The following is a 13461-nucleotide window of genomic DNA, read 5'->3' on the forward strand; positions in this document are numbered from 1 at the left end:
TAACATGCATTTAAATGCAGCTGAATGGATCCTAGACTTCTATAATAGTGTCTCCCCTTCTTGATAGAAAGCAGATCTGTCACAAGTAAAAGTAAAGGCATACATTAGTTTTTCTTGCGTAGAAAAATTAATTGCATAAAATGTTGCTGCAAACATTTCTATCAACTGTTAACCACTGCGTCAAATCCTCATGTATCAAGCATGAAAACGGATTCAGAAAAGATTGCTTACCCCCCTTCTCAACCCCAAGTAATCCTTTAAAAACATATTTCACAGAAGAATCCTCAATCCTCAACATTACATACAAACTGACAAAAAAAAAAACGTAATTTACAAAAACATAATGCACTTATCTGCCAAAAAACATTGTGCCTCCCAGAACTGGTAGAGAAACACATTTTGATTAAGCAAACACAATTAATGAAGTTACATAACTAAGATACACTTAATCAATATAAAGAGAAAAGCTTGACCTATTTTTGTTGCCTTTTGTAATTGCTTTATTGCGGCAGAGCAAATGTGTTTATGGAAAGTGATTTCTATTTCTGTCTGTAAAGTGCTTTCTTGCACATTTCCATATGCATTGCAAACATGCGGAATACATTGCCATTGGTAAATGCTGAATATGACCTCAAACAGCACAAACCTGTAAAGTTTGTATGTCATTGCGTGTGTAACTTTCCCCTTTCCCTTACACAAACCTACTACAAACTAAATAACACGAGTCTCAGTGCTAGTTGACTGTTTCTCTAAGGATTTACATGCTAATAGTTAGTGTCCTTTCTGAAAACGACCACAGTAAACCAGGATTCGTTCTAGTACTTTTGACGATAGTGGCGAACGCCTTCAGCTCCCTCCACAGCACACCTGGACTCCATTTCCCCCAGTTCTTTCCCAAAGCACCCTGGGGTAAAGAGATGGAGCCCTCGTCTTCCTCTTCCAGAAGCCGGCCCTGCTCTCAGTCTGCTCACAGACTGGACTCATTCCCAGGGTTGTTTACTGATGCACAGATGCGCAAGCAGCATTTGATCTTTGGTTCAGAAAAGAAAAAGGGAAAAAAAAACAGCTGGATTGTCTCTGGAAATCTTGACTTTGGGTCACTCTAGAGCCCTGTTAAAGATACACTTCAAGCATATTGACACCTCTGAACTCATCGCGTTCATTACGGAGTCTGAATCGAGTCTATGTCCATGCAATCTCTGCAATGCCCTGGCAAGAACAAACAACTCACCCAGACAGCATAATCATGTGTAATATTGTGTGCGATCAATGGAAGTGATTACTGTGAGATTCAATGCAACATTTTTCCCCTTAACCCCTCGTCGATCAATCAGCTACTCAATCAATATTATTGATCAGAACAACACCACTACTTTGATGTCTCTTTAGAAGTGAAATCCCCTTGGTCCAGCTATCATGCACAGAAAACAGTGTCAGCATTCAAGTAACCTCTAGGTTCTCCATAGAGCAGCTCTAAGGACCAGAGCTTAACCTTGTAGCTTTGAGTCTGGTAGACAGAAGTTTGGTAGAATACAGTGGAGAGTCATGTAAGGTTAAATCCCCTATTGATCACTGTATCTTTTGCACACGACATGTTCTATCCCTCGTCTCCCTTCCACCCTGGTTAGCAAAGAATCTGATAACCAGGACAAAAAAACCTTCATTAAGTGGGGCGTACTGGACGTGAGACTTGCCCAAGATCTCTTTAACAACCCCTGACCTTTGACTGCGTAAATGGTTAAATGTCGGGAGGAATGTCCATTTCTTGGTATGTATAGTCTCTCTTTCTGTGGGCCCTCCTGCCTCCTGGTATCTCTCTGTTTTTCTCTCTCTCTCTGTCTCTAGACATTATAGTGTGCCACTAGAGTCAGCCTGGGTCTGGGCGTGCCAGTGGGAGGGGTCTGAGGTGGGGAAGGATTGTGGGGATTGGAGCAAGGTTGACAGTTCGCCGCCTCGGACGATTGGTGGACAGAATGGGGAGTGGGCGGGCCAATGGGCGGCAGCCCAACTCTAACGTTGTGTCCGTTTCCATGACGGTTGTTTCGGAACGTCTTGGTCGCCCGCGACGATGTTTTGTAGCTGGAGCCATGGTCAGGGGTGGAGCAACTCAGGAAAGCTCTGAAGCACCTGTAGAACTACACACACACACATTACTTTAGATAGTTTTATCCAGTTTGTTTTTATCCCGTTAGGTACAAAAAGGCCGGTACAAATCAACACCACCTGTCCAATTACGGTATGTGCGTGTGCCAAATATCTCCCCCACGCCCCGACACGTGACCCAGATGCAGGCTGAGTGTCCTCCGAACAAACGTAGTGTACTTAGTATACTCCTCAGTTCCACACGTATACTCAGAGTCTACTACATTTTCCCAGGAGACATCGATGACGGCCACAAAGCTTCCTCTCTGCGCCGAGAGGGACGGAGCTAAGAGAAGGAGACCCTCTCTGACCTTCTCAGCGTGGCGACGAGCGAGTCGTGAGACAGCGTAATGGGACGGTCCTGAGAGGGAAAGCAACTGGACCCGTCTGGAATCCTCTGGAATCAGGAGGGAGGAACAGAAACAGTTCGCCCTCTCCAAAAGAAAACCTCACCTTGTGGGATGTTGTCTAGTTTACATTTATAATATTACATTTATTTATTTACATGTTGTAAGCCAACAGACAATCAAGGACAAGTAGCATGGTTATAACAGTGTCGGCGGCGTCAGTGCAAAAGAACAGTCTGTGCTAGAAAAGCGCTAGAATGACCTCTTCATAGTTAAACGAAGGTTAAACGATAACGAGAAAACAAAGGTTGAGGAGGGTCGACAAGTGAATGTGACAAGTCGGTGCTGAGGGGCAAAGAGAGAGAGAGGGAGTGCTAGAGAGAGGGAGGGAGGGAGGGAGAGAGGAGCGGAGAGAGGGGGTTATAGAGGAGAGGAGAGAGGGGGTTAGAGAGGAGAAGAGAGAGGGGGTTATAGTGGAGAGAGGGGGTTCGAGAGGAGTGGAGAGAGGGGGTTATAGAGGAGAGGAGAGAGGGGGTTATGGAGGAGTGGAGAGAGGGGGTTAGAGAGGAGAAGAGAGAGGGGGTTATAGAGAGAGGGAGAGAGGGAGGGAGAGAGGAGCGGAGAGAGGGGGTTAGAGAGGAGCGGAGAGAGGGGGTTATAGAGAGAGGGAGAGAGGGGGTTAGAGAGGAGAGAGGGGGTTATAGAGGAGAGGAGAGAGGGGGTTAGAAAGGAGAGAGGGGGTTATAGAGGAGAGAGGGGGTTAGAGAGGAGAGAGGGGGTTAGAGAGGAGAGGAGAGAGGGGGTTATAGAGGAGAGGAGAGAGGGGGTTATAGAGGAGAGGAGAGAGGGGGTTAGAGAGGAGAGAGGGGGTTATAGAGGAGTGGAGAGAGGGGGTTATAGAGGAGAGGAGAGAGGGGGTTATAGAGGAGAGGAGAGAGGGGGTTATAGAGGAGAGGAGAGAGGGGGTTAGAGAGGAGAGAGGGGGTTATAGAGGAGTGGAGAGGGGGAGAGCTCGATGAAGGATAGAGAATGTAGGAGGGATGATATATCGAGAGAAAGGACAGAGAGGCGACAGCAGGGATTATCTCTGAGCTCAGGAGCAGATTGGTATCTGACTGAGACAAAGCCCTAAGCGAGGCTCAGGTGTGTGTGTGTACGTTTCCCTGTCGAGTGTGTACATGTGCACGTCTGGTATGTGTGTCACGGGTGTGTGAACATGTGTGTGCAGTCTATTCAGCTCATCTCTTTGCTGGAACATGACAGAACAACACCTCCTTGTTTGTGACGAGTGTCACAGATCATGAGGAAATGTCTGGCATTACTGATATCATCAAGTCACCACTGTTAGACACACTCTTCACTGTGAACAGACTCTTAAACAAACCCTTATTGTTGTGGACACACTCTCCTTGAGACACGTTCTTGAATCCATGCAGCACTTGAAGTCTTCAACTCGCCTCAACTCAATGTTACCATGGATATGGGCTGGGAGGAACTGAAGACTGAGAGCGCCACACAGGCAACCGGTGTGTGTGAGTGAGTGTGTGTGAACAAATAACTTTGCATCGTAATTGTCAGTGGCTATAAGATGAGGGTTGTTTTATAGAATTCATTGCAGTGAAAGTACAAGAGTCCAAGAATTTTTCTCATGAAACTCAATGTTCTCTCAGGTATAGTTCTGAATAGAACATCATTACAGCACTTCTGAGACCATCTGACAGTACAATCAGAGGTCGAAATGTATTCCCTCAGAGAACATAACAAACTGCTGTTTCACTTCTGAACAACTATAACACAATCATACACACCAGAGTGTAATAACGGACTTGACTGTTCGACAGGATCATTTGCAAACACACACACACACACACACAAACACACACACACACACACACAGAGACTGATAAAGGGTGTGTGTGTGATGGTGATGAGAGAGGATGGGAATGCAGAGAAAGGTCACAGCCACTGTGCTCCTCTCTGATAATGGGTTCCCTTGCTAATCAGAATCAAAGGTAGCTCTCTTTTTGAAGATAAAACAACCTCTCCCTCCTTCCTCCTCTTTTACTCCGTCCCGTCCTTTCTCATTACTCCTCTCCCCTCTGTCTGCATTCACTCTCTCTCCTCTCTTCTCCTACTCTCACTCTGTCTTAATTCTCTCCTCTCCTCCTGTCTCCTCTTCTCTCATGGTAGGTGTTGATGATGAGGAACGTTAGTGTTGGTGAGAAGGTGAGAGATGACAGGGACAAGTCTCAAAAGACAAGTCTTTTGTCCAGTTGGATTTAATGGGTTTTCACCGACAGACCAGCCATTGTAGGCATGTGCCTTTTCATTCTAAATGTTCACCTTTCCACACCTGAGGTGTGACATCCGTGTGTGTGTGTGTTTGTCCATTAGTGTTTGTGTCTTGGTGTGTTTTCAAAGCACCCCCACCTCTCTTGTCACCTAATGCACTGCTGTTCACAACAAGGTTGATAACGGTGGATGCAGGGTGGCTTGAGGGGGTGTGTGTGTGTCTCACCTGCTTGTTCATATATATGTATATGACCGGGTTGACCACAGTGGAGGTCTTGGCCAGCAGGGAGGGGATGATGGTGACCTCTGGGGACAGGAGGTCACGGGGGCCGAAGGTGGACAGGAGGGCCGCCACACCGTACGGCAACCAGCACACCAGGTAGCACGCTACCATGGTAACCACCATCACCAGCACGCGTTGCTCCCGGCGACGGGACACTACCGAGCTGACACTGCTGACCTGGAGAAATGGACACACACGTGTGTGCGCGCACGCACGCACTCGAACACACACACGACAGATGTTAAAGAGATAGGAAGGATGGTGGGTGTGAGTTCAGTTTGTCAAAGCAGGCCGAGCGGGGGCAGAATCCTGCCAGGCCTGAAACCCAACCGCCAGTCTGAGTTCACAGCCAGATCAGAAGATTCCAGACATGAAGCCAATCGTAAGCATTTGTGCGTAAATCTGGGGCCTCATGTATAAACGTTGCGTACGCACAAAAAGCTTGCGTACGCTGGTTTTCACGCAGACTTTGTGATGTATAAAGATTTACTTGACGTGAGAATGTGCGGGCCATGGTCCGGTTCTCTGAACCCACATCATTTATGGCCCTATAATAATTATAATGATTTTATTTGTAATGCACTTTACATTTAGCTAAATCGCAAAGTGCTACAGGTTAAAAACAAGAAAGGCCGCAAATAGTGACAGTTTTCCACTCCGCCAAATTTCTTCTGTCGCTAATACCTGATGACAGGCCGACAAACAGGACACATTTTGTTCTGTTGTCAGAACCTCGATCTCACAGTCACCGTATTTCTTCGAATAAACGCTGCAGCGTTTATTAAATAACGTTCATTTTTGGTGCAGCGTTTATTTGAGGGCGGCGTTTATTCGAAGAAATACGGTAATTCAGACAAAGAAATGACCTCAGGAGCGCATTTATAGTCCATCTGCATATTCATTTATGGGAGGAGGCAAGGCGGGGTCAGTGGCTTGTTCACGTGCCGTCAATCTCACGTTGATTGTGATTTATAAAGGAAAGGTGCGCAGGACCTGGCGTACGACCGGTTTTATACATGTGAATATTTCTGTGCGTAGGTATTTTTCGAGTTTTGGCCGTACGCCATCTTCTGGTATGAAAGCTGCGCATTCCTTTATACATGAGGCCCCTGGTCACTGATGCGTACATTTGTTAGACCCCGATAGAGAAGACAGCCAAAACCATACTTCTGTCCCTTTCTGCCTGCCTAAGTGCTATGAAATGGGGTAATGCGTCGATGACCATAGCTAAAGCACACACAATCATCACACTTACACAACAACGGCTTGTTCTCTTATGGGCATAAACCAGACAGACTTTTGTTCTTCCTCTTCTCCTTTATCTCTCTCTCTCCTTCACCTTCTCCTGCAGTTCTTTCCGTTAAACCACTTACGTGACCACACAAGCTGGCTCTTTCTCTCTCTCTCTCTCCCTCTCTCTCTCTGTCATTCTTTGTGTTTGTGTGTCTTTGTCATTGAACATCCCTGAGTCGGGTTACTGCTTACTGCTCAGGCCAGTTTGAATCCCACTAACCCATAACTACATGCGTGTCTGCATGTAACAGGTACATGTGTTTGTGCGTGCTATAGAAGCAGGAGATTATCCCCATGAAACAATACACCTCAAGAGAAACACAATACAGGGCCATTACGAGCACACACACACTTAGGCATGTGCACACCTTTTTGGTTGTTTAAGCTGCATGGAACCCGTTCCAGGTGGGAATCTCGTTCACCGGACTCACGCACACAAATGCACACTAAACGCACACTAAACACACACACTTTGACTGAACAATGCATACACAATACTCACAGTCAGTCCCCATTCAAAAACGAGATTGGCAAGAGGACACTGTGACCATAGCCCCTCTTTCTCTCTGCATCCTTCATTCCTTGCCTACAGCCTTGATCCTCCTCTCTCGCAGCCTCACACACACACACGCGCGCACATAGAAAAACCCACACGTACAAACCTACTCACAAACGCAAACAGGAGTAGCTGGGCTCAGGGAGTTTTTCTACAGGCATTCCCCGTCATTAGCAGGGAGCCACGTTAGAGCCCTTCTCCTAAACAAAGGGCTCCACAGGGCCAGATTCTAATGAATCTAATGTTGTCTTGTCATTAGCAGTTAGCCAGAAACCCCAGTTGTCTAGATGGGTTTCCTCTCAGCTAGAGTGCATGAGAACTCAGAAACACTTGAGAAACAGATATCCCGCAGAACACTGAGTGAAAAACACACTCTTATGTAAAGCTGAACCCAACTCCAGTTGGGGAGCTTGGTCATGGATGATGGATGAGTCATGGTAATGCATCTCACATGGCTGGCTCGCTGGTTTTTACTGTACACGGCATCAAGTACTATATCACCTGCAGGGGCTGGAACTGTGGCTGCTCACCTCACACGAAAAGTCACAAATGAGGGGTCAGGTGAGGGGTCAGAGGTCGTACCTGTCGGATGGCGGCCAGCAGTTTCCCATAGGAGAACAAAATGACGAGGAAGGGCAGCAGGAGGCAGAAGGTGAACAGGCAGACGATGTAGGAGATGTTGTTGGGCGTCTGGGTGCTCCAGTCCACAGAGCAGGTGGTCCCGGGGCCCTCGGGCCCGTAGCGGCTCCAGCCCAGCAGGGGAGGCACGGTCCAGGCCACCGAGTACAGCCAGGAGAAACCCACCCCTCCCAGGACGGGCCAGTAGTCGCGCCCGTCCACCTGGGTGGGGCTCAGCATGGTGCAGTAGCGCTCGTACGACAGCACGGCCAGGGAGATGAGCGACACGATGCCTGGTGAGGGGGGAGAGGGATGGGGGGGGGGGGGGGAGAGGGATGGGGGGGGGGGAGGGATGGGGGGGGGAGAGGGATGGGGGGGGGGGAGGGATGGGGGGGGGAGAGGGATGGGGGGGGGTGTCGACAGACATCAGCCGCAGGCCCTTGCACGCACACACACAAACACACTGCCTCACGCACACACATGCTGCCCTCACACATTTGCCCGCACACAGACCCAGAAACACGTTCAGAATTTTGTAGGTAGCCTAATTGCTCTTTGAATAAGATTATAGAGAGAGAATTATAATAGCGAAGACAAAATGCCATTCCCCAATCAGTGCTCTAGTGGAGCTATTACAAAGCCTTACTGTTGTCACATATGTTGTTGGTGAGTAATCAGATTTTTGTAGCATGATTAGCTCTCATCTGCCTAATCAGAAGATATGGTCTAATGAGAATGTAAGGTACTTCATTGGGCCACTACATCTAGTCTTAACCACCTGCTGCTATGGCAACCATGATTGGGGCCGACCCTAAATCCTCTCACTGCGGACACACTCAGCGGGTGCTTGCACCTGGCTGCAGAAGGGGTCAGCTGGTCTATTGAAAACTGACTGCTTGTGAGTGTGTGTGTGTGTGTGTGTGTGTGTGGGGGGGGGGGGGGCGGGCTAGGGGTAGGTGAACTAAGAGCTCTCTCTAATTAGTACCAATTGAGATGTGTGTTATAACAGCTAATGGACTGACCATGTGGGTCCGTTCTCAGGCATGAACGCACACACACACACACACACATTCGCACGTACACACACACACACGAACGCACACACACACACACATACGAACATACACACACATGTACACACACAGACATTCCGCTCCTTTTCTCAATCAGATGTGAGTTTCTTTAGTTTCTACTAATTACTTTTTAAACCTTTAAACTACCCAAACTATCTCCTTAGATACCAGCAGACTAATAGAAGAATAGGTTCCAATTTCATGTTGTTCAATTGTGACTTGTTTAACTGCATGCTCTTATGGTTCTTCCCTTCGGGCACTTATTTGGTTTTCCACCATGTATGTTTCATGTTTTGGCTGCTCGCAAAGTTTGGGGCTATCTCGTTGTTATGATCAGTGACCTGTGCTCTTTTGTAAAGCTCTCTCTTGGAAGTCGCTTTGGATAAAAGCGTCTGCTAAATGCATAAATGTAAATGCAATGAGGACGTGAATGTACAGGAGCACCACACCAATGTCACATGAACTGTCTATTTCAAAACATTTAGAACCTCTTGTGCCAGTGTGGTTCAAAAGAATGGTGGAAATTTATCTTTCCGTATTGTGTCTTGGAGGAAAAAATGCTATGAGTGAGAGAATGTTCACGAAGTTTGGTGGGAGAGAGAGCGGCTACATCACCCTAGACGGCACGGTAGTTGATGCGGTTACAAACAAATGGTGTGCTAGAGTCAAGACTGAGTTAGACTACGTCCAGGAGCCGTCCACCGTCTGCGGTACTGGCACGGATCTTTCCGCAAGGAGTGCCAAAGAGAAACACTCAACAACTTGAGACAGATTGGACTAGCCTCCTTCATGTTTTCATTCTTTATTCTTAATTCTTACTCGAATTAAGTGTTACTTTAAACTGTCTTCTGACAGATTTTTTTAACGACATTACGTGGAAATCTCGACCACCATATTGAAAATCATCTTTATGTGTGTTAAAATATATTAAAGCTGATTTGTGGAGACGAACCGACACCTGTTCCTGTCTTGCACAGCCCACTAAAAAGTGAACACAAGATAAATGGTTGTATAGTTGTTTAAAACCGTTTTAGAGCAGGCTATTTGTCTAATACTCACCTAAGCATGCGTTAACGAAGCCATACCATACGCAGCCCCCGCGTCCGATCAGCCACCTGCCCTGCGTACTGGCTGCAAAGCTGAACGGAGTTCCAAGTACGCACACCAGCAAGTCACTAAACGAGATACTGACAAGCAGGACATTTATAGGTGAGCGCAGTGTCCGGTACCGACAAAACAGAGTGAGAACCAAAAAGTTATTGAGAAAACCGAACGTTCCGATGAATCCGAGGCACACTGAAACCACAAGGTGCCCGGTGGGGCTGAGAGTTCGCGAGACTACTGTGCCGTCTCCCCCTGGACAGCTCGCGCAGTTTAAGCTCACGTTTGATACAATCATACCGGCCCAAGGGCAACGGTTCTCTACTGTTCTTCGTTCCCAGGTGAGCAGCAAGTCCTGTTGACTTTTGAGCAAAGAGAGACCATCCGGTATAATGCCAAACAGTCAGCCCATCATGGAATGCGGACACATACCCATGGAAGCTGCATTGGAACTGCTGTCCACTGGTGAACTTCATTCACCGGTTGCTCGAGACAAAAAGTTTCAGTGATCAGACTACGTGTCCCGGGGAACCGTGTTAGTAGTCGTGTGCAATCTTTCACCGTACGGCCGCGGACGTCCTTGCGTATTCATCTCCTCGCTCTCTATTCTACCGGGTACCATAATGCGCACGGGCTTTTATCGCTGCGTGCACGTTGACGTGGGCCGCGCAGACACAACGGTAACTGAAAACACAGCGGACAAAAGATCATTGGAGGAGATGGGGGGTTGGGGGGTGGGATATTTATCGTAATTTGCTGAGGAATGAAAGCATTGTGTATGCATTTGTGCGTGTGTGTGTCTGGTGGTGGTGGTGGTGGTGGTGGTGGTGGTGTGTGTGTGTGTGTGTGTGTGTGTGGCAAATGACCATGGTTCTATGAGAATTGTTAAGTTACATTTTTATATGTGTAGGCCTACTGTTTTGTTTTTGTTTTACAATGTCCTTTCATGAAGTTTTTCTGTTGGCCTGTTGTCTAGGATATGAGGTCAAGACTTGCCACAGGTTTTGCAACAAACAAAAAGGGGGAAAGCATGTATTAAACAATAAGTAAGCACTTAGGGAGATGAACCTTGTGTAGCTTATACATAGTCTGTGTGTGTGTGTGTGTGTGTTTGAAAGTGAGTGTAGTGGCCCTGTCAGACCCATTGATTCTGATTTTCTCCCAGAAACATGTCAGGGGTTGAGCAATGTAATTTACTCTTAAGGCACTGGTAATCAATTATATTGAACCTAAACTTCATCCATTCACTCTCTCTCTCCCTCTCTGTCTTTCTCTCCCTCTCTCTCTCACACACACACACACACACACACATATACACTCACACCCTCAAAGGTTTTTTGTATGTGTGTCATTTATTTACGTGTCATGAGTTTCATATATGATTTGGAGTCAAGGTCAAAATCATGGGGACCACAGAGTATTTCCTAAATACACAAACTCTGTAAGGCTATTGTCTCCTCTGCACACAGACACACACATTTACACATGCATGCACACACACACACACACATACATACTCATGTCACTTAACTCCCCCGGTGAACTCAAGAAGTCATATAAATAGTTTCCAAACTCCTAGGCTTTCGATTTTACCTTTCAATCAACGCATCATGAATTCATCATTCTATCATTCTCCCCCCTCCCCCCCACACACACATCCTTCTCTACTTTGTTCTCTGTCTGTTCAGCTGGGCTGTGATCAGCACAAGGAGAGATAGCTCATTTGTCAGAGCCACTGAGCTGGACACAGCAAGAAAGGTAGACAGAGAGAGATATAGAGCCATGTGTGTGTGTGTGAAAGAGAAGTAGAAAGAGAGAGATAAAGAGCCATGCAAGTGTGTGTGTGTGTGTGTGTGTGTGTGCGAAAGAGAGAAGGAAAGAAACGTAGTTGAAAAGGAAAATCCAATTCTGAAAAGTGGATGGACAAAAATAGAGGCAAAAGGGGATGAGCTTGAGCTTGTTGTTTTGTTTGTGTGTGTGTGTACGTGTTTCAATGTGTCTGTCTCTGTGTGTGCATGTGTGCATGTGTTTCAGTGTGTCTGTCTGTGTGTGTGCATGTGTGTATGTGTTTCAGTGTGTCTTTGTGTATGTGTGTAATTAAATTAATGTGACATTGATATTAAGGCGACTGGGTGAAATACATATCATCACACAGTCTCTAGGCTGCGTGAGGTAATGTAATTATTGTGTATTGTATGTATTGCAAAATATTGACAAGCAAAATTAAGTACAGCAATGTCTCATCAACATATAGATGTGTAAGACTAAGTGTAAAGCAGTTCTGAGAACTAGATGTTTCGATGTGTTTTGTACAGGTTGAGGTCACAAACCAATATCCTCCAATTGACAAACCTTGGTCTCATCAGTTTTTCTCTGATATTCTTTTCTGCATTTCTGCTTTAATGAGAGATTGGAGGGACAGGACATTTTGGGAAAAGATTAGAATAGAGGACATGCAAGAAATGGAATCGAACCTGATGCGTTAAGGCCTCAGACATTATACTATACCCGTTAAACCACCTCCTTGATCTCAGGGTTTGTAGATTTAAGAGTTGCACAACACAAACTAACTTCTGTTGTTTTTGTACTTCAGCACTGTTTTTTTGTCATGCCAATACATTGAAATATATGAAAAACTCATAGGAGAGAGAACAAGGGGAGTTATTGAATATCCTTGAACCAAAGGTTTGTTTGATTGATTTCATGGGGACAAAGGGAGGAGGGAGGAGAGGACGAGAGGGAGAGAGAAAGGGGAGGGAGTGTTTGTCCGCTGTCTGTTTTCTTTTACCAGCGCTCTCTGTCAAGGGACCGGTTTGGCTTTGAGTAAGTGTTTGAGGAAGAGAAGAATCAGTATCCATTTACCCACACCATTACCCACTATCGCTCTTCATCACCCACACACACACACACACACACTCCTAAGAGCTCATAGGCCCTCTTCACACTCTTTTATAGACTCAAATGTCCGATACACGACAGGATAACCTCCAACCGTGGTCTGAACATGGCCGCTGGAGGCCTCCGGGGTGGAGGCAGGCTCCCACCCAGAGGCACTTAGAGAGTCACAGCTACAACTGCAGCTCCCCCTCCGGTCCCCACAGACGGCAGCCTGCGACGAACGGAGGAAGGTTGTGGTGGTTAAGGGAGATGTGCGTGTGTGTGAGCGTGTGTGTGTGTGCGTCTGCATGTGTGTGTGTGTGTGTGACATGTTTGATCCTGGGAGGATGGAGGAAAATGGGTAGTCAGAGAGGATAAAATAGATGACCTGAGACGGCACTGAGAAAGATGAGGGGGGTGGGGGGGGGGCAGTGATGGAGGGAGGGAGAGAGAGGAGGGGAAGACAAAGAGAGAGAGTGAGAGAGCGAGAGAAACGGCGGCAGAGGGAGAGAACGCAAGTGAGGAGGACAGTATTTGAAGAGTGTCATTAATCTGAATGATGTGCTACATTAATATGCTGTATGTTTCTCATCACTCATAAGTGTGTGTGTGTGTGTGTGCGTGTCTATGTATGTTTGTGTGACTATGTCATGAGCATACTGTAGGTGGGGGAGTTTTTCCTTTAAGCTCATATCTAAAGAGATACCATCTAACCCTCCTGTATTTCCAGACGATGAGAACATCTTATTTCACTGCAGGAACGTTTCATACACACTCGCATAAACACACACACACACAGTACATGCACACCCATTGCATGACCAGACCCTCACATAAGGACACACTCTGGAGATTTTTAAAGGGAACCATTTATTCTCC

The 13461-nt window shown here is 46.7% G+C and overlaps 1 protein-coding gene across 1 annotated transcript; it reads right to left on the reverse strand.

Annotated features, from left to right (window-relative positions):
- Positions 1-1841: 1841 nt before the first annotated feature.
- Positions 1842-10181, reverse strand: tmtopsb (teleost multiple tissue opsin b). The gene is given in 5 exon segments (XM_067251898.1): positions 1842-2135; positions 5008-5241; positions 7496-7824; positions 9664-10102; positions 10104-10181. Coding segments are annotated over 5 exon segments (1374 nt in total).
- Positions 10182-13461: the final 3280 nt, after the last annotated feature.

This window comes from Osmerus mordax, chromosome 15, assembly GCF_038355195.1.
Source record: "Osmerus mordax isolate fOsmMor3 chromosome 15, fOsmMor3.pri, whole genome shotgun sequence".
Classification (NCBI taxonomy): Eukaryota; Metazoa; Chordata; class Actinopteri; order Osmeriformes; family Osmeridae; genus Osmerus; species Osmerus mordax.